Below are 23,384 nucleotides of genomic sequence, written 5' to 3' on the forward strand. Positions count from 1 at the left end.
TGCGGGGTAGGGAGGATGAAGGACTCCCAAGGAGTGGACTGTATTTTCCTTTTCTTCTAGGGTTGTGTACTGGTGTTTGATTTCGGCTCTTCTGGAAAAAGGAAAAAGGAAAAAAGAAAGTTACCTCCTTTTTTTCTTTGGCGTGGCGTGTCTGACAACCCTGTCCCACCTCCTCATCTCCTCCCTGTCCAAGCCGCGTGGCTGGGCTGAGAAACCCAGGCTGAGCCGCACCGCACGGCACGCCCACGCCCGGCCGGCCCATCCCCCCACTCCCACCAACGCCACGGCGAAGAAGCTGCTGGGTCTGGGAGGGTGGCGTTGACAGTTAGATTCGCCACCGCCGCGGGAGCCTCCGCCTCCGCCTCCGCCCCCGCCCCCGCCCCAGCTCCAATCTCCCTCTCGGGGCCGTCGGCGCGGAGGACTCCGCCCCACCCCGCCCCCAGCTCGATCCCGCCGCCCCGCCCCGCCCCGGAGGAGGGAGAGGCAGCGGGCCCGGCGATGGCGTCGGCGTCGTCGTCGTCCGCGGCCGCGAGGAGGACGCCCCGCGGCAGCCCCCCGAAGCACCGCCACGACGGCACCTCGCCGCTGCCGCTCGGCATGGACTGGAGCCCGCCCCCCAAGCGATGGGTAAGCAGCTCCCGCGATCCCCCTCCCCCCTCCCTGAATTCCCCGCCTCGATCCCGCCCGCGCTCTGATCCGTCCGGAGGCCGGCGCCGCGCCGGCCGGCCCGGTGGCGCTGGCCACTTCTGACCCTTCCCCGCAAGCGTCAGATTCGGCGCTCCCGTGTCCGATTCTGCCGCTGGATTGCTTCCGCTCTCGGGGTTGCTCTCCACCCGATCGCCCGAGCGGGCGGCGAGCAGGGTTTCAGCTCGGGTTCGTTGCGGATGTGCGGTCCGCGGCAGCAGCTAGTTAAGTCCGCCGATGTATTTAATGTTGGGGATAGGATCTATCTGCATTGGGATTTTGCAAATTAAGTGTTGCCAAGTTGCCTGCGGTTACTGATTCAGTGACTAGTGATTTGGAGCTTGCCCCAGGCTAGGGTTCAGACTTCTGAATCTCAACAAGTTGGGTTTATGAATTTTACCAGCCTGTTGGGCTTATGAATTTTATCGGCCTGAGTGGGCTGTAGCTTCGCCTGCCGAGCCTATGTCTGATAGTTGCATTTGAGTGCATAACTAGGTTAATTCATCTCATGGTAGATGTAGGTTTGGTCCTTCTTTTATTATTCCGAGCGTGCTATTGAATTGACCTCTTAGGCCTGCCTATGTTGTGTGCTGATCATGCCTGTACCCCTGTTTGAGCGACAGACATCCTTACCGTGCATTCGCCAGAAATGGTCTTACACAACCAACTGAATAACGCCTTTGTACTCAAAAACACCTTGGTTAATACACTGAGAATCCCTGACCCTTATTACTAGGGGTTGCGATCCTCTGCAGTAACGCACCATGCAGTATGGTTGCTGCATTTTTTTTTTGCCTAATCCCATGCATTGAATTTGTTCCCACCCAAAAAGGAAAGAAATTAACTGCTATGCACAACCGAACCAAGTGGATATTTTGTTTAATTAGCAAAATTTAGTAGTGCGTACGCAATTAGGAAGTTGCATGAAGAGTGAATTATTTTTTAGAACAGGTTCCGTCGCAAAGATGAGGGCGTTACCAACAGAATGCTCTGTACATTATCTGAGCCTTCTTACGAGCTCATATTTATTGCCTGCACGCAGGAGGGAAGGAACACCGTATGGCCACATAACCCTCAAACAGGCTGGAGTTACTGTGTGACTATACCTTCTTGGATTGCTCAAACACCCGAAGCCGGTGTAGCCTCTGACAACTTCTTGAAATCTATAGTTGTGAGTATCGTTTATCTTTTACCCTCTTGTTTTTCTCACTTATGTCGGTCCAGGAGTTTAGTCAATCAATTTTGTTACATGTCTGCAGATAGTAATTGACACGTCACCAGTATTAAAACTTCGTGCTATAACAAAATGAGCTAGTTGGAAATACAAGTGATAAAATTTCGACAGATCAATAAAAAGACAAAAATGGTTTGGCATTTATCAAGCCTATATCGAAGTTTTACTTGAGGGCTATCTAAGTTCATATCATGTGGATGTATTAATAAAATTTAGTATATCATGGAGACATGGACTTAAATTTAAGAATTCCAAGTTGTAGATGATATCTTGCACGTCACATTGTTCTATTTTTTGGCCTCATAGGCTTAGGACACAAATTTGCTTGTGGTCTTGCTTCATCTAAATGTTCCTGTTTTTCCATGACCTTTCTTTAATGCCCATAAAGGACAGTTTTACAGGATACATGTTGGTATACAATCACCAGAAGGCGTTAGCTCTAGCCATGGAGTTCTTCGAAGGTTTAGTGACTTTCTAAAGTTGTGCTCTGATGTAAGTTAATACAACTGTTGCTATGTTATTGTTTCACATGTCTTACATGTTAAAGCCGTGGAGTGCATTTTGTGATTTTATGAGTGTACTCTCGCTTCTCACCCACACAATGTGCATTCAGATAGTTGGTGCAGTGTCATTTGCTTTCAAGTGCATGCATATTTCTTGAGTATAACAATTGTATGGCATATTTCCATATTTGATGTGTTCCTGATAGAAGAAAGGATGACTATGTGCTTTGTAATGCTATAATGCAAGATTTTGTTTATATCATCACTCATCATGCTACAATTCTCCCATATTTCAGCTTAAGCGTGCTTTTCCCAGAAAAGACATCCCCCCTGCTCCACCGAAACATGCCTTCTTAAGAATAAATTCAAGCAGGTTGCTTCTAGAAGAGGTTAGCTGTACCCATTGTTAATTGCTACATTCTGTTGTGCTTTGCCTTTTGAACTTGTGGTTCTAAAAATGTTTTGGTTGCAGAGAAGGAATACTTTGGAGGAGTGGATGCAAAAGCTACTTTCTGATATTGACTTATCAAGAAGTGCTCATGTTGCTGCTTTTCTTGAACTTGAAGCCGCCGCACGCTCATGTATGTGCATCGGTCCATATTGAAGATTTTTTTTCTGTGTGTGCATTGATCCATGTCTTAATTGTGCGTGCTGAATATCATAATCGACAATTGAATTCTTCCATTTTACTGAATTCAGATTTCCAAGATTGGAATCAGCGTCCCCCCGAAGCAGGTACTTCAGTAAAAAGCAGTACAGACTCTTCTCGTCATTCTGATGATCCTGGTTCAGGTGCCCTCTCTGAGCCCAGTCAAATAAACCCAGGACTTGTTCGTAGCATCAGTCTGACAGGAGTAACTGGTAACGGTGTGCTGGGAGAATCTATATCAGGTCAGTCTGATCAGCATGCTGGTAGTGTGTCAAAAAGCAGGAAACAGGGTCTTGTCTTTTCAGAACATGATGGAAGGAATGGTTCAGTAGAGTCTTCCAAGGGAGTAGTTTCTGAAGAGGATTGTGATTCTAACCCTGGTCATGCTCGGAAGGATTCTTCTGAAAGTTTAGGCAGTGATTTGAGTTCTTTAAGAGGAAGTGAATTGTCAACTCCAGGGGCTAGTAGTTCCCTATGGGATGGTCCTGTGGATGTCCCAAGTGGTGTGGATGGACATAGTCAAACAGAAAATCTTGCTGGTGTAGATATGCAGTTTTTGTATGATATGGATGCCCAAGTCATCCTTCCAACTGATCAAAGACAGAAGTTGAGTAGACTTTTGGTAACCATGCAAAGAAGAATCGGGACAGCAAAAACTGGTCAAACAGAAAATCTTGCTGGTGTAGATATGCAGTTTTTGTATGATATGGATGCCCAAGTCATCCTTCCAACTGATCAAAGACAGAAGTTGAGTAGACTTTTGGTAACCATGCAAAGAAGAATCGGGACAGCAAAAACTGATATGGAGGATCTCATAGCACGCCTAAATCAGGAAGTAGCAGTCAAAGATTATCTTTCCACAAAGGTATCACTTTTTATCTGATATTTAACTTCTATGCTTTAGTGTAAATCAGGCTCTTGGTATTACAGGATTAGGCCAAGCGTCTTTTGTTGCTTTTATGCGTTTTTCATTGGCATTCAGTGGACTTTCTTGGGCCTCGTATAGTTATTATGTGGCTTCTAGGTACTTTCCTTCCACTGATGACTTCTGATGCAGGTAAAAGACTTGGAGGGTGAGTTGGAAGCTACAAAGCAAAAAGGCAGAGACACATTACATCAAGCTATCTTAGCTGAAAGAGAGAGGATTACCCAGATGCAATGGGATATGGACGAGCTTCGCAGGAAGTACTCTGAGATGGAGTCAAACCTGAAGGCGGAACAAGTCAGTTTTTTCACTGTTCCTGTGCCTTAGCATTTCTTAATTCATCATATTATGAGGATTCTGATTATCTTCCTCTATTTACTTACAGGATGAGAAAACTCGTGTGGAGTCAGAGAAAGCAACCGCCAGTGGTAATAGAGAAGAGTTAGCCGAAGAACTTGAAACGAAACGAAAAGAAGTTGAGAGTTTGCAACGGCAGCTTGGAGAAGTTGAGGCAAAGTCTAAAACAGATATGAAGGTTCTTGTTAAAGAAGTCAAGTCCCTTAGGAATTCTCAAAGAGAGATGAAGAAAGTGCTGAATCAGTATGTTGAGGAGAAGACTGAACTAGAGGTACTCGTAAAATTATAATCCATTCCTCCTTTGAGAATTGCAACAATAGCAATATTTAACATCGGTAGAGGCTTGCTGCCACCAGATTAACCCTGTTATGCCTGTTTACACCTTTAAACCAATTATTTATATGCCAACTCATCAATGTTTCCTTAACAGTATCCTACTTGTATGTGATCAGTGTTTCTCTCTCTCTAATTTTTAGTTATTTTCCATTTGTTCAGAGGATTATTAATAGAGAGAAGCAGCGGTCAGCACGTGTGAAGTCATCCCGTGAAAAAATGCTTCATGAATGCCGACTGCTCCGTGAGCGTCTACAAGAATGTAGTGCTAAATTTCTTGCAGAAGAACAAGATAACTTGACTGTTGACCCATCATCTTTGCCTGATGCACTAGACCTTCTGGCGACGTCTGACAATAGAATACGCCTTCTTGTTGCTCAGGTAAATTTTCTTCTTCTGGTAGGCTGTTTTCATTTGACATGAAGCCCTGCTTTGTCAAACTCCAGCTCTAGCTTGTCGTATAGAAGCCAAAGTCGTAAATTGGAGCTCGAGTTCCAGTTGAGAACTTGGACCATTGGAGTCCTACTTTTGTATTAGAAAGACTTTACTTACAGATCATTTTTGGTTCGGAGCTGCAGCCGTCATTGAAATAGCATTTATTTTAACTTGAAAGTACTGTAGCTAGACTTCCCTCGTTCCAAGTTTTGATCATGAATGTGTTACCTGTCAGCTAATTAGTACAGTCTGGAACATGCGCAATCAATCTCAATATCTTAATGTACGTACTTACTATCTTTCCTGCTGATTTAAAATGTGGGGAAAATCCTTGCTTTACGTTGGTGTCTGTAGGCTCAGCATCTAGCACTGGATGACGAACAGGGGGGCTCTTCCGATGATGGCGAAAATTCCGATGGTAAATCCTCAATTACCATGGGCAGCGAAGACTCAAGCCTCACCGATGAAGAGACAACAAAGATGTTATCTGACCTGCTCATCGACAACGCGCAGCTGAGGATGCACCTCAACTCCGTGATCCGCAACGCTGTAAATACCTCCGTGAAACCGGAGAAAGAAGACGCCGACGGAGTCGTCCCAAAAAAGACGGTCCTCAATTGGCTGCTGGACAGATAGAAACGCCGGTGTATATATCCTTGTGAATTAGCCCCCCTAGTTATGCGGCCTGATGAGAGTTGATATGATGAGTATACTGCCAGAGTAACAGCAGGAGGAGTCTCACACTGTCCTGCCCCCTCTGGTCTCGGCGTGGAGGCGGTACTGTCGTGGTGTTGTGTTATTGCTTGTTGACGTGGAAAATCCATGGGAGGATAATATATATATTTAGATGGATGTGGGGAGGTTTTCTGTTGCTGAGTGATGATGATAGAAAGAAAATAAACAAGTCCCCATTTTGTGCCATGCTTCTATATATGTAATTGCAGAGCTGCTAGTATACATGATTGCTTTATCTCTGTGTAGATGTTTGAGGTGGTGAGGTGAGAACTCCACTGCGCAGTTTGCTCCAGATGAATCTTCTTCCATGGAGTTTTGCGCTGTTTTGACTTTGTAACTGAGAAAGAATTGTGTTCTCTCATGGAGCATTCTGCATTTTGCCGAGCTGTTGATCAGCTGCATCTTGAATTCCTGTGACCAGTTATGAATATGCTTTCTGTTTCCTGCTAGAAGTGAATGGTTTTACATGAAACCTAACGAACTTCACGTTTGCTCTTGAAATTCTTGAAAGTCATGCGAGAATTGAAAGCATCCTGCATTCCGCTTCGTCTTGAATTCTTGTGACCAGTTGTGAATATGTTTTCTGCTTCATGTGAGAAATGGAATTTTTTTTACATGAAGCCTAATGAAATTCGCATTTGTGCTTGAAATTCATGCAATAAATGAAAATGTTTTTTTTTGTGTGTGAAACCTAATGATTCATGTTTGCTATTCTTCGATCACTTGGAAAATGATCTTATATTATGGTACAGAGGGAGTAGAATCTTTCATTCTCCGGTTCAAACACATGATAGTAAAGAAAACAAGAATATGATAAAATGTATGAACCGCGAGTCATGTCTTGCAAATTCATACAGGATTCTATAAACGGAGATGCTTCGGTTCACCCGACTGATTTCTAGAAGAAATCCGTCACATTCTTCACGCGGCATGTGTCGTGAGCCCTAGCAACATCGTTTTACCCTCCCTTATCCTTATCATTTCTCTAGACACTCATCTCATTCGCCCCCTTTCTCCTCCCTCCACCGACCACTGCTTCATCCACTGTCACTCAGCTACAACCTCACGTGCTATAAAGAGGGAAGAACCACTAATCTCGCCTGTGGCCGCTTCACCTCCCGCATCGGGGCGTTCCGCGCGATGTGACAACGACGACTGGTGGCCGTTGCTGGAAAGAAGGGGTGCGACCACCCACGAGTATGGCGCCCGATGACATGACGCGCGGGTGGCCGCACCGGGCTACATTGGTCTTAATTTTTTTGTTTTTAAACCCTTTCGGATGAAAAGGAGACCCCGGATCCTGCTGTTTCCTGTGTGTGCGCGTGTTTTTTTTGTTTGTTTTTAATAATGGGAAATGATCTCTGGTTGCGGCGGCGGTGATTGAAAAATGAAGGAATCATTTTCTTTCGTTTCAAACACTAACTAAAAACATATGAAGGAATCCTTGCTAGTGCCAAAAAACATTCGTAGATGCGTATAATTCTCAAAAGAAAATAATAATAATAATAATAATAAAAGATAATGGCGCCGCGTCATCCCATCGTCCTGGCTTTCTCCTTCCCACGGGCGACACGGCGACCGTCATCGGAGAGTAGCCCGACCGAAAGGCGCACGTGGGCCCCGCCCGTCAGCCGCGTCGCCGGGGGAAAAGCGCGTGCCCCGGCCAGGGTGGGGCCCGCCTGTCAGCCGCGTCCCGCCGCTGGAATTGGCAGGTGGTAATTCTCGACGCAAGCGTAGACAACAAGGGACAGCCAGCGCCCCCCTCCGATAAATACGAGGGGTCAGAGGGTCGGAGGAGCCTCGCCATTCTCCCCCCAGCCAACATCCATCCGCCGTCGCGATCCGTCCGGCCCGACCAGACCCGAAAGCCCATCCACCCTCCCGGACCGGGCCAGGCGGCGGGCGACGACCGGGGCGGAGGCGGCGGCGGATCGGGGGGGCGGACGGACGGATGGGCGGCGGGCAGTAGGACGGCGGCGAGACGCGGCGCGACCGGGAGGAGGACGAGGGCGGCGCCACCACCATGTCTGCGGTAGTCTGCGGCAAGAGGTCCTCCTCCATCTTCGCGGACGACCTGCTGCTCCAACAGGCCTCCTCCTCCCCTCCCTCCCCCCGCCACAGCCCCGCGCCCAAGCGCTCCCGCTACGCGCACCACCACCACCGCCGGGACGCGCTCCTCCAACACCTCCGGGCCGCCTTCCCCGCCATGGACCCCCAGGTAAAGACCACACCCCCGCTTTCCCTTCACTTTTCCCCTCGATTTGACCTAGTTTCCGAGTCTCCGGCGCCGAAAGGCGGCTCATTTAGGCGTTCCCTCGTAGATTCGTCGGCTAGATTTCCCGGCCATTTTTGGGCGGATTCCCCCGTTACTTTCAATTATGATGAATGGCATGGGACGGGGCCTTGTCCGCCGTTTCTAGATTTGAGATTTGCTATTACGGGCGCCTCGATGCCGAAAGCTAGATCCCCAAAGGTTTACGCGTGCTCGTCTCCTTGCCTGATGTGGATGTGCAAGGGGAGGCGTGCAAGCAACCCCAATCTGAATGGATTCAGCCTGGGTCGCGCAGGGGCAAGGCATCCCGATGTGGTCAGGAAACACAACTTGGTTCTGATGAATTCGGTCAGCGTCAACCCGGTCTGAGGGGGAGGCCGCCCTGCGATTCTGGACCAAGAGGGAAAAGTATTGGTCTTTTTTAGTAGACAGAAAAAATGCAATTGAGAACGCATATGCCTGTTATTCTTTTTGACTGAGGATGAGTTTAGTATACTATGGCATTCCTGGGAAGCTTAGAAGGGCAGATACAGGGAAAAGTAGCTGCTTCTACTTCAGTTTGATACATATGTAATACTGTACATGCTTAAGAATCCAGCCCAAGACGGGTAATTACTTGCGTATTGTGCGCTTGCGTGTGCTAAGGATGACTTGCAGGGGTTTCCTGCCCCCAGGGACCCTGACCTGGTTTTACCCTCCTCTTAGAATCCTGATGGGGTCAATTGCTTCTGTAGTTTATGAGCTCAATAGTTTATGGTCTCAATCGCTGTACCACTGACTAAATGTGCAGATGTTTGCTATTGTTTATGTTCATATAGCTGACTATGGTTTCTCATAATGATTTCAGCTGCTTGAGAGAGCCCTTGAAGCGTCTGGAGATGATTTGGATGATGCAATAAAGAGTTTGAAGGAGCTGCACCTCATGGAGTCAAATCAGGCTAACCTGCCAGCCACTGGATCCACATTTGAAAACGGGCTAACAGCAGTTCAGCCATCTGTTGAAGGTTCATTTTCCTCTAAAAGCTATTCCATTCCTAGGGTACATAGTAGTAACATGCTTCCTCATGCATTTGTCCTAGTTGTACTAACAACACACTCCAAACACTGCAATATTATTATCTTCGTATGATATATATAGAATCTCTGCAGGTTGCATTTACTTCTATTTTGTTGTTATATTTCTACAATGCCATGTGCTGTCAAATCAGAACAGAGAACATGTGTGGATCCATTTGTGTCATAAGAACTTCTGGAGTATGCATGTCACTGTATGTGATTGTCTACCCATATATTCAGATCACCGCACCCTTGCCCACTCTTATATGTTTCGCATTGAGTAGAATAGCAATTCATCTGTCTATCCAGTAGCACCAAGCACTCGATTTCTTGCACTATTGCATACTACATGACTGCTCTGTATTGAACATCATATGAGTAGTCGTATCTCACTATTTCCTAGCACATTTTGTTAATTTCATGAACTTAGAATCATATTAACAAGAACAACAAATTTTGCATATGTTGGCAGGCATTGTTACCAGCGGCGGTGTGGACACAGCTACTGAACACCAACCTGCTGCAGATGGCCAACAGCCAAGTAATAGTGGCCCTGAATGGGTTGATCTTTTTGTGAGGGAGATGTCAAATGCTTCTGACATGGATGACGCGCGGGCCCGTGCGTCAAGAGCTCTTGAAGCCTTAACGAAGTCCATCCTGGAGGGTGCAGGAGCTGAAGCAGCGCAGAGCTTGCATCAGGTACCCACCAAATATGTCTTGAGGAAATAAATAGCCTTAGGATTACAAGGAGGGAATTGCAATGCCTGACAAGATCCTGTTTTCCCCTTTCTTGGCAAAACAGGAAAACATGATGCTCAAGGAGCAGATGACAGCCGTCCTGTCGCAGAACGCGGTCCTGAAGCGCGCGGTGGCGATCCAGCACGAGCGGCAGAAGGAGTTTGACGAGCGGAGCAACGAGGTGCAGGGCCTGAAGCAGCTCGTCCTGCAGTACCAGGAGCAGCTGAGGACTCTCGAGGTGACGATCGACCCTAGGCCCCTCCTTTCGGCAAATTCACACATCCTTTTCTGTTTGATGACATATGAACTGAAGAATCTACTTTGTGTCGCAGATCAACAACTACGCGCTGCAGATGCATCTGAAGCAGGCCCAGCAGAGCAGCTCCATGCCCGGGCGCTACAACCCGGACGTCTTCTAATTTGGCTTGAGGGTGATGATGGTGAGCCCTGGCCCTTGGGGATTGAGAGTTGAGAATAGCGGTGCTCTGCCGTATGATGATGATGAAGATGACTAGAAAATGTTGTTGTCTGGGATTTGTTGGGTGGATGTTGGCTTGCTGACCACCCCGTTGGCCGTGGGATGGGGCGCAAGGCTCCCATGATAGATGATGTGCTGGTTCAAACGTGCTGCGTTTAAACGGTTTTTCGTATTTAATATATATACAAAACAATCCCGATTCTTTGCATGATTGTCACTCGGTCTGAAACTTGCTTATGTTTTGCGTTGAATTATGTATATTTTCAATAAGCCCTTAAAACTGTCATGTTGGGAGTTAGAGCACCTCTAGCAGATCCCTCAAAACTGTTGAAACTTCAACAAAATTTCTGAGAGCCCTAGAAAAACACCCTCGGCTCGCTCCTCCCGCCTATCTCTGAAACCAAAGCCATCTTTCTTTTGGCTTGTGAAGTTTCACTGCGTCCAATAGCCGCCCCGAACCCTTCCCGCCCCACCCGCCGCCCCGAACCCTTCCCATCCCACCCGCCGTGCCGAACCCTTCCCACCCCACCAGCTCCATCTCAATGCCACCACCATCCTTAAGCTCATCCCCGCCGTCGCGTGCCCCATAGCCCTATTTTGCCGCATGCTGACGTGTCCACTAAGCCATTGGCGTCGTCCGTAGCCTTCTTTGCGCCGCCAGAGTAAGCTGATGGGTTTAGCAGAATTATTACATCATCAGAAAATCCGATGTGTGGTTGAGGCGCTAAGGTCTTTTAAAGAAGCAACACTTGGCTCAAATTTGTGAGGAAATACTACATTGGTTTTCCGCATCCAACCCTTATGACACTCTTAATATTGACCGAGTTGGTTTGGTGTATAATGCTATGTGAATGGGCTGAGATCTCATTTGAGTATCAGTTACGTCCACCGAGACCAGTGAGACCGGCTGATGCATATTGGTTATATGTGGATTTAGAGCAAGGAACACCTGTCAGGAAACCGTTTCAGCAAGAAGAAATGGGAGCAAACGAACAAGAGGGAAAAAAAAAAGTAGAGGAACAATGTACGGAAATTTCACTACTAGCCCCGCAAACTGACAGTGTAAATACAACATCCATTCTGGTTTGTATTGTTGTTGTAGCACGAGAGGCCGAAAATATGCGGCTGTCCCAATTTTTTTGCAGCACTATTGATGCTTTGTTTTGGGCCCAAATATGTAAAAAAAAAGGGGGTCTAGGCACTAGCCTTATTTTTGTGTCATCTGCTTGAGATGCTCTTGTATCCTGTACTATTGTGCATTTCTTCCCAACCCGACCAAACAGGCCAGCCCACGAGCACGCGTGCCCGGCATGCGACTAAATGAACCATGCCTGGCCCGCGGCACATCGTGCTCGTCCGTTAAGGTGAGGCCCGCGTGCCAGGAACGACATGACATGTTTAGTAGCGGGCCGGCACGACATGCCGTGGTTTTCTTATCCTTTTATAATTTAGAGTAAGCTTTGTACTCTTTTTCCTTTTGAGGGATGGATGGTTTTAATGGTGCAACTACTAATGTGAATCAATCTGTGGTTGGATGGTTAGAGAGACAGTGGTATCTCCAGCCCATCAGGGTTCAAGTCCTGGTGCTCACATTATTCCTAGATTTGTTTCAGGATTTCCGGCGATGCGCTTTTAGTGGGAGGATACGTTTCTGTCGATGACGAGGCGCCTACGATGACTTTGTAAATTTCAAGATGTAGGGGTGAGTGTACGCGCGTATGTATGAGCGCTTGCGTCTGTACCGATGTTAAAAAAAACTACTAATCCTGCTCAGTATTTATCCCATATAACACTTTGCCTCATTTTTAGTTTTTCGCTTTTTTATTTTTATTTTCTCAGATTCTTCTCGATTTTCCAAAGGGACGAAGCCCACGTGCCGGCACAGCACGGCCCAGTGCCGTGACCGGGCCGGCCCGTTGGGCACCTTTGGTTTCTTCTCCCAACGGCCGTTCCGCCGCCACCGCCCGCCTGAGAGTATAAACAGTCACGGCCCCGCCCCGCCCGCATCCACCGGCCACACACCTCGCCTCGCCACACCGCAAACCATCGAGAGCAGGGACACCAAACGAAGGAGCGCGCGGCAAGCTCGTCGTCATCCAAGCCCCGGCCCCTTTCTCGCCGGGCCGGCCATGGCGGCGGAGGTCGAGGGCACCCGGAAGCGCGGGGCGGCGGCCTTCCTGGACGACCCCTTCGAGGTGCTGCTGCAGGCGAAGCGGGACCGGAGCTCGCCGTCCGCCGCGGTGGCCGACCTCGGCATCAGCATGGAGTTCGACCCCGTCGAGGCGCTCCAGTCCGTCTTCCCCGGCGCCGACCCGCAGGTGCCCGCCCCCGCCGCCGCGCCGTGCCTCTTTCTTTCGCTTCTTGTTCTTTCGGTTGATTGGTAGGCCATGCGCAGGAATATAGAGCCCGCCGATTTAGACATTTAGTTGACCGCAAGAACTGATTGAGCTTGGTTACGCCGCAAGAAAGATAGTGCCTTGAATCTTGAATTTTCTTTCCTGTTGTCGATTCACATCCCCTTTCTTGAATCAGACTAGACCAGAGTTCAGAGATTGATGGAATTGGAAATCAGTAGTTCAGAAGAATCATCCACGACGATTTTCCCTCTTGCGCGAGCCAAGCGCTCAGTGTATACACCGTTACAGAGGAAGCAGGGTAGGAATCACCCATGAGCAGGGATCATTCCACTTTGAATCCTCACATATGATGGCTAAATTTAGGATTCATCAGAAATAAACTGTCTGAACTAATAAATATCTCAAAACAAATAGCATGTACATCTGTTTTCTCCTTGTGCACACAAGTTCTTCCATGGTGTTCTGAAACCCTGATACAGCTTTGGTTTGTGTCACAACAGTGGACTTGAGAACCCCGATTTGCACCGTGTTGCTCTGTACACGCCTAATGGGTAATTTTGGGGGAATTTTTAGCTTCTGCGAGGCTATCTCCAAGCGTCGGGAAATGTCCTGGACGCTGCCATCAGAAGCTTCAGGGATTATTTGGCATCGGATTCAGCGACGACCAATGCCGGTGCCTCCACATCTGGAGGTATGGCCGACCCGACTGAAAAAGAAGCCCATCTGCTTGTTCCTCTTGTTATCTGATACTGATAGTAATGTCCAGAGATGTATATTTTTCATAGACCAGAACTAGTCTTGCAATGTGCATCTTTTCTAACTCTTGAACGATTGTTAATCGCAGTGGCATCTGACGCGCCGGTGATGAATGCTCCAACCAACAGCACTGAATGGGCGGAGCTAATTGTCAAGGGGATGTCGTCCGCTTCGGATCTGAACGACGCCAGGAATCGAGCCTTCAGGATACTTGAAATGTTCGGCAAATCTGCCGCAAACTGCAGTACTCCTGATGAAGCGCAGAAAATGCGTGAGGTAACTAATGCATCCGCAGTTGCTTGATACCCTCCCGTTCGAAAACATTGCATATCATAATCGTCCAAGTTCATACATTGACAGTGCAATAGTTAGAAAATCACAACACGGGGCACAAATCTAATGATATCAAATTTGTGCCCCCATAAAGTATATGTTATTGGATTAGCTTATAGAAAAGCAAAATACGCTTTATTTTTCTGGAAAGGGGTTAGTTGATGCTGCCAAATTGCCGGCTTCTTCTGAGATGTGTTTCTGGAAATATCGATGTGCTCACCTGTGTGGCTTTTCTCCTTTTGCTCCATCCATCCAGGAGAACAAGATACCGAAGCAGATGCTGGGAGCCCTGCTTCAGCAGGCCAGCATCCTGAAGCGAGCCGTCGTCATCCAGCACAACCGGCTCAACGACTACCAGAACATGGTGCAGGAGCGGTCCCAGTTCAATGAGACCGTCGCCAAGTACCAGCAGCAGATCAAGGAGCTGCAGGTCTGTGAAACTCGTCGAAAACGTATCGCCTTAATCTGCCATTCATCTCCATTCTCCATGGCTTTGCTTGCTCATCAGCTCTTGTGTTGCCTTTGGTTGCATGGGATGAACGATTTGCTGTCGTTCCATCTCAGGAGGGCGAATCAACAGAGTAGCATACCTGGGCGCCGCAACCCCGACGTCTTCTAGGCGGTCACCGCATCTGCGCTGAAGGTTATGTGCTGACTCTGACGCGAGATCCTGAAGCTGCGATTGTCGAAGGAGTCATATACAAGAAAACATCTTTGTGCAGTTTATGTTGGCGCGATATTTTCGAATTCGTGTCGGTAGCATGGACGAGCATGTGTGAATATGATGGTGATCACTGGGTATTATGTCTGGCAACACCACTGGTTGACTTTGGATGAGATGCAAATGCAACAAGTGATTAGCTTTTACTAACAAATAAGACGCTGATTGATCAGGCCTACTAAACTACTCTTAAGTGATGATGATTTAGACAGCTACAACGAAAACCAGTCCATTTTGGGAGCAACAATGGCAACAATGGCTAGCTCCTACATATAAGCTCCATAGGATGGTCCCAACTCCCAAGCCATGGCGGCGAACCACGAGAACCATGGCCTGCTCTTGGCCGCCGCTGTCCTGCTGCTCCCTCTTTTCCTCCTAGTCAAGCTCAGTCGGCATCGCAAGAAGTATGGTGGGGTGCCGCTGAATCTGAACCCGCCTCCGGGGCCATGGCAGCTGCCGGTGATCGGCAGCATGCACCACCTCGTGGGCGCGCTCCCGCACCGCGCCATGCGCGACCTCGCCCTCCGGCACGGCCCGCTCATGCTGCTCCGCATGGGCGAGCTCCCCGTCGTCGTGGCCTCGTCGGCGGCCGCGGCGAGGGACGTCCTCAAGACCCACGACGTCGCCTTCGCCACGCGTCCGAGAACGAACACCATCGCCACGCTCGCCGGAGACGGCCTCGGCTTCGCTCTCGCGCCGTACGGCGACCACTGGCGCCGCGTCCGCAAGCTCTGCGTCACGGAGCTGCTCGGCGCGCCGCGGGTCCGGTCGTTCCGCGCGACGCGCGAGGCCGAGGCGGCCGCCCTCGTCGCGTCCGTGGCCGCCGCGGCGGCGTCCGGGGACGTCGTGAACGTCAGCTCCCTCGTCAGCACGTACGTCGTCGACGCCGCGGTGCGCGTCATTGTCGGCGACCGGATCGCGGGCCGCGACGCCTTCCTGGCGTGCCTGGAGGAGGGCCTCAGGTTGTCCTCCGGGTTCAGCCTCGCCGACCTGTTCCCGTCGTCGCGCCTCGCGCGCGCGCTCAGCAGGAGGTCGCGCCAGGTGGAGGCGACAGCCCAGGAGATGTCCAGGGTCATGGACGGCGTCATCGAGGAGAAACGCGCGAGGAAGGCGGCCGGCATCGGCAGGGAGGAAGAGGAGGACATCCTGGACGTGCTTCTGGACGGCGGCGGTACCGCGCCTCTCGACATCGGGACCATCCGTGCCGTGGTGAGGGATCTCTTCGGAGCCGGGAGCGAGTCCTCGGCGTCGACGCTGCAGTGGGCCATGGCGGAGCTGATGCGGAAACCCGCAGCGCTCCGGAGAGCGCAGGCGGAGGTGCGCGGCGCGCTCGCCGGGCAGAGCCACGTCGGGGAGGAGGCCCTTCAGGAGCTGCCGTACCTGCGGCTGGTGATCAAGGAGACGCTCCGGCTGCACGCGACGGTGCCGCTGATGCTCCCGAGGGAGAGCCGCGAGGCCACCCGCGTCCTCGGGTACGACGTGCCCCAGGGCACCATGGTGCTGGTCAACGCGTGGGCCATCGGCCGGGACCCGGCGACCTTCGGCGCGGACGCCGAGGAGTTCCGGCCGGAGAGGTTCGAGGAGGGGACCGCGGCGGCGCTGGACTTCAGGGGGACAGACTTCGAGCTCCTGCCGTTCGGCGCGGGTCGGAGGATGTGCCCCGGGATCACGTTCGGGCTCGCCGTCATTGAGCTCGCGCTGGCGAGCCTCCTCTTCCATTTCAACTGGGAGCTCCCCGGCGGCACGGTGGAACTGGACATGGCGGAGACGTTCGGGGTCACGGCGAAGATGAAGAACGACCTGTGGCTGCATGCTACCGTCATCGTGCCACCTCTCTAAATAAATTTGCACGTGGAGATCGATCAACGATTCGTCTAGCTTGCGTCTCTGCAAATTTGTCTCAAAATTACCTGCTTGTGATAAATTATTTAAGGGTCTGTCTAGGACACATATCTAGATGTAACATAGTTATGTCACATCTAACTTGATATCCATTATGTTTGTGGTCTGTTTTTATTTTTTGTCCCAGTTTTTTTTTTGTTTCTTGCTGCTGCGTTATTTGTGGGGGATTAGATGTGACATCTTTAAAAAACATCTAGATGTGAATTAGACAAATTAATTATTTAAATTTTGCATCTTGAATAAAGCAAGGTGGGTGATTTCTCTAATTTTTTATCTGTTCATCACCCATATCATTGTTTTTGATTTGTTGAGATTTTTTAATATCCAAGATGATACTAAATTTTTGCGTAAATAATTTTATCTTGCAAAGCTTCTACTGGATTACAAAGTTCTTGAGTGGCAGCAAAATTTGCAACTTTGAAACTTTTGTCATACCTGCCAGTTCCATCACTAAAAACTTTAGGCTTAAATATACCTTTTTTAGCCCATGTGTTCGGGCGTGTAGCCACAGGAGATCCGGTGGTTGTCGTAGAGGATCCGTCACCTCGTACCAGCAGAGAATCCTCCTCGGCTATCGCCCGGTCGGGCGTGGGATCGCATGCCCGTGCGCCAGAGGCTGGGTCCACCGAATCCAACGTGGGATCACGCACCCGCGTGCCAGGAGATGGGTGGAAAGCGACCCGGACCCACCCGATCGTCGCAAGTTGTCAGAGGAGGGCCCCGCTGCATCGAGGCTGCCGCCCCGCACGGGAGACCGGCGCTGCGTGTTGCGCGTCGGCTGGCTGCCCGTTGGCCCAGCGCCTGGCGGTGTCGGAGGGGCGCCTGCATCAGGTTCTGCGCCAGGGTCTGCGTCGCCGCCAGATCTCTCGGGATCCGGCACGGCAGTTGGATCCGCCTCGGTTCTGGTGTCGGACCTGTTTGGACTCATCTGCTGCATAAAATGACGTTTCTGAGTGCTGTTTTTTTCACTGTTTTCATCAGCACAGCCTCCGTTAGTGGCAGTATTAAGGTTATTAAACACATGATCATCAGTACATTCACCCCCATGATCAGAAGGATTTAATAACTCCGGAGAAAGTAATAGGATTTCGGCACGAAGACGAGCGCCGGCGTTGGGATGAAGACTAGCAAAGGGAAAAATATTTTCATCAAAGATAACATCTCTGGAAATATAAACTCGTCCAGTGGATATGTCAAGACATTTAAACCCTTTGTGAAGATTGTTGTACCCAAGAAAAGCACATTGCTTAGAACGAAATTGAAGTTTATGATTATTGTAGGGTCTTAGGTTCGGCCAGCAAGCACACCCAAAGATTCTAAGAATGGAATAATTGGGTTTTTCATGGAAGAGTTTTTCAAAGGGTGTCTCAAACTTGATGACTTTGCTAGGAATTCGGTTTATCAAGTAGGTTGCCACAATGAAGGCCTCATCCCAGAACTTTAAGGGCATAGAGGCTTGAGCAAGAAGGGATAAACCTACTTCGACAATGTGTCGATGTTTCCTCTCAGCTGACCCATTTTGTTGGTGAGCGTGAGGACACGAAACGTGATGAGATATGCCTATCTTGATGAAGGAGTTCAACTTTTCATACTCTCCTCCCCAATCTGTTTGTAGAGCGAGGATCTTACGATCAAATTGACGCTCTACTAGGTTTTAAAAGTCATGAAACTTCTGAAATACTTTGGACTTGTGTTTGATCAAGTATATCCATGTGAATTTACTGAAATCGTCAATGAAACTCACATAGTATTTTTTTTCTTCCTACTATTTCAACAGCAGGACCCCAAACATCAGAGAACACAAGTTCTAAAGGAAATTTTGATTCACTTATTGACTTTGGATAAGGCAACTAGTGTCTTTTGCCTTTTTGACAGGCGTCACAAACAGAATCTTTATTGAAAGAATTTGCACACGGGAGATTATTCTTGCTAATGATTTTGCTAACAATAAGAGGAGATGGATGGCCTAGACGCCGGTGCCACCTATCCGAGGATAGCTTGGTGACACTGAGCATGTGCTTCTTGGCGTCGGATCCCGTGTGCCTAACTGGGTAGAGTCCTCTTCTACCCCTGCCTCGAAGGAGCACCTTCTTCGTTCCCCGTTCCTTAACAAGAAAAGAATAGGGATGAATTTCAACAAAAGCATCATTATCAACAGCAAGGCGGCTAGCAGAGATTAGACTTTTGTTGGCTTGAGGTACATGAAGGATGTTGTTTAGGAGGAGATCTCGATCAGGAGTATGAATAGCTGAATGACCAATGTGCTTGATAACCATACCTGAACCACTAGCAGTATGAATCTGCTCGTTTCCATCGTAGCGATCGCGTATGGTCAGCTTCTCCAAGTCTCCTGTGATGTGATCAGTGGCACCACTGTCCAGGTACCAGTTCGTGTCCACCCCGTACTGCGGTGCAGCGAGGTTGGCCGACTTTTCCTTTACGCCTTGATAGGATTCGTCGTAGCGCTTCCAGCACTTCCAGGCTGGGTGGCCCATCTTGCCACAGATCTGGCACTGGACCCTGGGGACGGAGGCATGATTGTTGTTGTAGTTGCCCCTGCCGCCGTTGTTGCCGCTGTGTCCGCCGCCGCGTCCGCCAGACTTGGAGTAGCCGCCACGCCCGCCGCGGTCACCACCATTGCCGCCTTGTCTGCGGCCGCGGTCACCACCGCCACCACCATTTCTACGGCCTCGGGTAGCGGCGTTGGCAGAGGATTGAGAACCCCCGCCGTGAAGGTTGAGCATCGTCTCGAAGCTCAGCAGCTGCGAGAACAGCTCAGCCACGGTCACCGGCTCCACCCGGGAACACATGGCCGACACCACCGGGTCAAAATCTTCGTCTAGCCCGGCCAGGATGTGGGAGACGATGTCGTCGTCGTCGTCCACCTTCTTCCCTGCAGCGATCAGCTCGTCGTAGAGGGACTTGATCTTCCCGACGTAGTCGGTGATGGAGGAGTTGCCCTTCTGCAAGTTTGCGAGGGCGATCCGAACATTGATGGCCTGGGAACGAGTGTGGGATGCAAGCATCCCTTCCACCGTGTTCCAGAGCTCAGCAGAGGTGTGACATGAGGCGACCTGGATAGCTATCTCGCGAGGAAGAGTCGTCAGGAGATAGGAGAAGACTTGTTGATCTTGTGCATACCAGGTTTGGAATTCAGGGTTCGGCGCTTTTGCCGTCGTCTTGCCATCGGAGGAGGTCACATCGATCTGCATGGGAGGTGGCTGCTGCTCGACGTCAAGGTACTTGGCCATCTGCGCTCCACGGATGGCCGAGAGCACCGTCGCGCGCCACAGGGCTTGGTTGCCCTTCGTCAGCTTCTCGGTGGCAGCGTGCACGAATGGCGAGGACGGGAAGGAGCTTGAAGACGACGCTGCCATGGATGTGTTCGAGGATGGCTCTGATTACCATGAAAGAACTAGGATTGGAAGCGTGTGCTCTCAGCAGGGACGCGTGCGTGTTTATATAGGCAATAGGTTACATGATGCGGCTAGGTTGTTGTAGACTTGATCCATACTCCAAGGCTATACAAGAGAGGATCTATCTATCCTAACAACCTGCCTAGATACAACAAACTCAACGTACAAACACGCACACATTACGTATTGTCACGTTACAACTTAAGCCTATAACTTAACATACATTAAAAAAACTGTACATAAAAGTTTGAAAAAATGTTAATGATGGGTTCAAAAAATGTTAAATGTGCATTTGATAATATTTCTGATGTATACATAAATTATTTAACCATATGAACAGAATTAGGTATCACACTATGTATGTGAAAGAAAATCTTGATCGTGCATTTGAAAAATTTCAGGCTGGTATACAAAATGTTCCTAGTGTATTCAGAAAGTGTACTACAAGGACTAGTGGAAGAAAGTATACATCAAAAATTATATTTTCAAAAATGTTAGTCATATGCTGAAAAATGTTAAACATGTATAAAAATGTTTATATGTATACAAAAAATGTACAATGTGTATGAAAAAGATAGACATCAAAACATTATTTTCGGAACTGTTTATCATGTACTTAAAAAATGTTAAATGTGTATAACTAAATGTTCCTGATGTATAAAAAATGTGTAAGGTGTTTTAAGAAACTATTGTTTTTAAACTGTTAATCATATATTGGAAAATATTAAATGTGTATAAAAATGTTTATATGTACATAAAAATATAATTTATATAAAAAAGATAGAGATCATAACATGTATTTTCAAAAATGTTAACCTTCAGTTGGAAAAATGTGAAACATCTATTAAAATAGGATTGTTCTAAGGCACATCTAGGTGTGCTCTAATTATTGTCCATGTAAGTGACTCAATCAAACTTGAAACGAAAAAGGAAAAAGGCAAAAAACAAAATGCTTGCACGAATCTTTGCGTAAAATCAATGGCATAGGACTTAGATGTGCAATACTTAAAGCACGTCTAGGTGTGTTTTAGCAAAACTCATAAAAATATTAGTTATGTACATAAAATTTTACAATGATAGGCATCAAAACATATATTTTATAATATGATAATCATTTATTTGAAAAATCTTAGACATGTATAAAAATATACCTGTGTGTACGAAAAATATATACTTGTTTTGAAAACACCGCGAAGAAAGCCAAAAAACAATTAAAGAAAATAAGAAACCATTGAAAACACCAAAAATCAAGAAAACAAACGAATTATAAGGAAGAAAAATAAAAAAATAATGGTGCAGGAACTAAAAAGTAACCGACGTATACCAAAGATAAAAAAAAAATAAGAACCAAAGAAACCAATGAAGAAATATTGAAAATTGAAGAAAAAAAGGAAAGAAAACTAAAGTGACGAATTAGAGAAGCAACCACGAGCGAGTGAGCGAACGACAAGGCTGGCCTTGTACTAAATCATGCTTGGAAATCTTTCACGCGAGTGCTTTCATCTCGTGATAAGTCTTGCGGGGCAGCGCTTAGTCTCGCTTATGCGAGGGATCACCATAAATGGGTCAGCCCATTTAGCTTCGATACAGTTTCATCTCGCTTCTGCTGTTTCATTCTTTCATTGTTTTGTCTTGTTTTCAAAAACATTGTAAATACATATATTTCAAACCATCAGTAACTCAAACATTAACAAACTTAAATTGAGAAAGGTTTAGCATAGTTAATAAATTGTTTAGCTTAACTAAAAACTGATAGCATTAAGGAACATGTTTGTGAAATTTTTAAAAGTATTCACATGATTCAGCAAATGCACGTGACATTTTTTTTACAACTTTTGAAAACTTTGTGTAATTCAAAAAATGTTTTGAACCATTCAAAAAATGTACATCACATTTTAAAAAATGTTGAAATGTTTAAAAAATATGTGCATGGCATGTCTTTTTAAATGTTTATGCAATCTAGAAAAATGTTTGCAGATTTTAATAAAAATCTTTCATATCATAAAAAAAGTGTTTCAATGTGTATTTGAAAAACTTGTTTAAAACGTTCTCAAAATCATGTGTTTGAAAAATGTTAAATGTATACAAAGAACTATTTTCGATGTATATATCAAATTTCAATGCGTACGAAAAACAGTAGGAATCAAAACCTATATTAAAAAAAATTATAGTCATGTATTTGAAAATTGTTAAACATGTATAAAAAACATTCCTGATGTATTTGAAAAATGTAGATTTTGCATGAAAAATATAGACATGTGTTTGTAAAAAGGAATGGAAAAAAGGAAATTGTTTATGTCATTAAAAAATGGTCAACATGTATTTGAAAAGGTTTACCATGTATTCGATTTTTTTTCAAACCATGTGTCAAGAAAATGTACATCGTGTATTTATAAAATGGCCGACTTGTATAAAAAAAGGTTCCACTGGTACAATGAAAATATATATTGTGTAAAAGTAGACATTTTTAGAAATAAATTAGAATAAAAAACAAAGAAAACCGTGATGAAACAAAGAAGTACAAAACCCCGACGAAGAAAAGCAAAGAAATAAACCCCCAAAGAAGACCGTGCAGAACAGTGGAAACAGAAAACCATACAACAGTGCTGGTACAAGACACGACCTCGACACGCCAGAGGCGTGGCCAGGCTATACTATGAGATATAGCCCTTGTGTGCAGCGGACACAATTAACGTACGAAATCATGGGCTGTGGGTTTATTCTCATAAAAATCAAGAGGTTTTGTGCAAAAGTTCATGACGGACCAAGAAACTTACCCCCCCCCCCCCTATTTATTACTAGCAATAGGGCTCGTGCGCTGTAACGGACGAAATTTCTTTTTCCAAACACCTCTAACCCAATAACCATGAGTCAAGACCTCAATAGGTCCATGTGCATACCATCTATGTTGCCACTTATCTTCCTTCTTAATCTTGCCGATGGTGGCCTCAGTGCTGACACATTCACAGTGCGTTTAAATATGGCCAATCCTAAGTTCTCTCTCCGCATAAGATGAGAGATTTGCTTTCTTTTCCGCCTGCGATGTTTCACCGAGGTGTGCATACATGGTTATAAATGATTCTTTTGTCTCCAATGTGCTTTTGTTGAGGTGTTGATTTTCAATCCGGATCTACACCGGTACGAAAGAAAAACGTATCGTGCACTATTGTTTAAGGTTGCACCCTAAATAGCATTATAAAAATGTTTAACTAATAAGACAACATCACATCTAGATCACATTTTTCTAACCAATTTTCATATATAACATGTCAAAATTGGAGTTATGATTTAAAATATATAGATATTAAAAAAACATTTGATTTTGCCAAAAAATAACGTTATTTTCTAAATGGTCCGCGAGTTTATTAACCAAAATATTACAGGGGTTTCTGCAAAAAACCAAAACATTTTCTAGAATCACTTAAAACATGACCACTGGTTAATTAACCGAAAGATAAGGGGGTTTTCTATAAAAAGCAAATATTTTTCTAGACTCACTT

The 23,384-nt window shown here is 47.0% G+C and overlaps 4 protein-coding genes and 2 pseudogenes across 4 annotated transcripts; 4 read left to right on the forward strand and 2 right to left on the reverse strand.

Moving 5' to 3' along the window:
• Nucleotides 1-231: 231 nt before the first annotated feature.
• On the forward strand, nucleotides 232-6,077 carry LOC147962069 (PX domain-containing protein EREL1-like). Its single transcript, XM_087534045.1, has 10 exons — nucleotides 232-627; nucleotides 1,727-1,855; nucleotides 2,312-2,410; nucleotides 2,718-2,810; nucleotides 2,894-3,002; nucleotides 3,121-3,935; nucleotides 4,128-4,292; nucleotides 4,381-4,623; nucleotides 4,848-5,066; nucleotides 5,475-6,077. The coding sequence occupies exons 1-10, from the start codon at nucleotides 499-501 to the stop codon at nucleotides 5,754-5,756; spliced, it is 2,283 nt and encodes a 760-aa protein (XP_087390171.1). The 5' UTR covers nucleotides 232-498; the 3' UTR covers nucleotides 5,757-6,077.
• Nucleotides 6,078-7,637: 1,560 nt separating this feature from the next.
• Nucleotides 7,638-10,607, forward strand: LOC147962070 (uncharacterized). The gene is made up of 5 exons (XM_087537724.1): nucleotides 7,638-8,073; nucleotides 8,975-9,131; nucleotides 9,656-9,882; nucleotides 9,986-10,159; nucleotides 10,254-10,607. Exons 1-5 carry the CDS (start codon nucleotides 7,879-7,881, stop codon nucleotides 10,338-10,340), a joined length of 840 nt encoding a protein of 279 aa, XP_087393850.1. The 5' UTR covers nucleotides 7,638-7,878; the 3' UTR covers nucleotides 10,341-10,607.
• Nucleotides 10,608-10,744: 137 nt separating this feature from the next.
• Nucleotides 10,745-14,464, forward strand: LOC147962071 (uncharacterized). Its single transcript, XM_087537725.1, has 4 exons — nucleotides 10,745-12,717; nucleotides 13,330-13,447; nucleotides 13,601-13,788; nucleotides 14,102-14,464. The coding sequence occupies exons 1-4, from the start codon at nucleotides 12,529-12,531 to the stop codon at nucleotides 14,462-14,464; spliced, it is 858 nt and encodes a 285-aa protein (XP_087393851.1). The 5' UTR covers nucleotides 10,745-12,528.
• Nucleotides 14,465-14,825: 361 nt separating this feature from the next.
• LOC147962072 (desmethyl-deoxy-podophyllotoxin synthase pseudogene) lies at nucleotides 14,826-16,716 on the forward strand (annotated as a pseudogene).
• Nucleotides 16,717-18,532: 1,816 nt separating this feature from the next.
• On the reverse strand, nucleotides 18,533-19,278 carry LOC147962073 (uncharacterized). The gene is made up of 2 exons (XM_087536147.1): nucleotides 18,747-19,278; nucleotides 18,533-18,573 (listed from the first exon to the last, which is right to left on the reverse strand). Exons 1-2 carry the CDS (start codon nucleotides 19,276-19,278, stop codon nucleotides 18,533-18,535), a joined length of 573 nt encoding a protein of 190 aa, XP_087392273.1.
• On the reverse strand, nucleotides 19,215-19,353 carry LOC125527648 (small nucleolar RNA Z247; annotated as a pseudogene).
• Nucleotides 19,354-23,384: the final 4,031 nt, after the last annotated feature.

The sequence above is a fragment of the Triticum urartu genome, chromosome 7A (genome assembly GCF_056163025.1).
Source record: "Triticum urartu cultivar PI428250 chromosome 7A, HENAU_Tu73, whole genome shotgun sequence".
NCBI classification, from domain to species: domain Eukaryota; kingdom Viridiplantae; phylum Streptophyta; class Magnoliopsida; order Poales; family Poaceae; genus Triticum; species Triticum urartu.

What these genes read in the sequence shown, in the direction of transcription:
- LOC147962069 (XM_087534045.1), top strand. Translation starts at nt 499, where the DNA reads ATGGCGTCGGCGTCGTCGTCGTCCGCGGCCGCGAGGAGGACGCCCCGC. An exon ending in ACTTCTTGAAATCTATAGTT is followed by an intron (nt 1,856 to 2,311) that starts GTGAGTATCGTT and finishes CATAAAGGACAG; the next exon opens with TTTTACAGGATACATGTTGG. An exon ending in TTCTAAAGTTGTGCTCTGAT is followed by an intron (nt 2,411 to 2,717) that starts GTAAGTTAATAC and finishes CCCATATTTCAG; the next exon opens with CTTAAGCGTGCTTTTCCCAG.
- LOC147962070 (XM_087537724.1), top strand. Translation starts at nt 7,879, where the DNA reads ATGTCTGCGGTAGTCTGCGGCAAGAGGTCCTCCTCCATCTTCGCGGAC. An exon ending in AGTTCAGCCATCTGTTGAAG is followed by an intron (nt 9,132 to 9,655) that starts GTTCATTTTCCT and finishes ATATGTTGGCAG; the next exon opens with GCATTGTTACCAGCGGCGGT. An exon ending in CAGCGCAGAGCTTGCATCAG is followed by an intron (nt 9,883 to 9,985) that starts GTACCCACCAAA and finishes TTGGCAAAACAG; the next exon opens with GAAAACATGATGCTCAAGGA.
- LOC147962071 (XM_087537725.1), top strand. Translation starts at nt 12,529, where the DNA reads ATGGCGGCGGAGGTCGAGGGCACCCGGAAGCGCGGGGCGGCGGCCTTC. An exon ending in TCCCCGGCGCCGACCCGCAG is followed by an intron (nt 12,718 to 13,329) that starts GTGCCCGCCCCC and finishes GGGAATTTTTAG; the next exon opens with CTTCTGCGAGGCTATCTCCA. An exon ending in AAGCGCAGAAAATGCGTGAG is followed by an intron (nt 13,789 to 14,101) that starts GTAACTAATGCA and finishes CCATCCATCCAG; the next exon opens with GAGAACAAGATACCGAAGCA.
- LOC147962073 (XM_087536147.1), bottom strand. Translation starts at nt 19,278, where the DNA reads ATGTGTTCCCGGGTGGAGCCGGTGACCGTGGCTGAGCTGTTCTCGCAG. An exon ending in TCATACTGCTAGTGGTTCAG is followed by an intron (nt 18,574 to 18,746) that starts GTATGGTTATCA and finishes TTTCTTGTTAAG; the next exon opens with GAACGGGGAACGAAGAAGGT.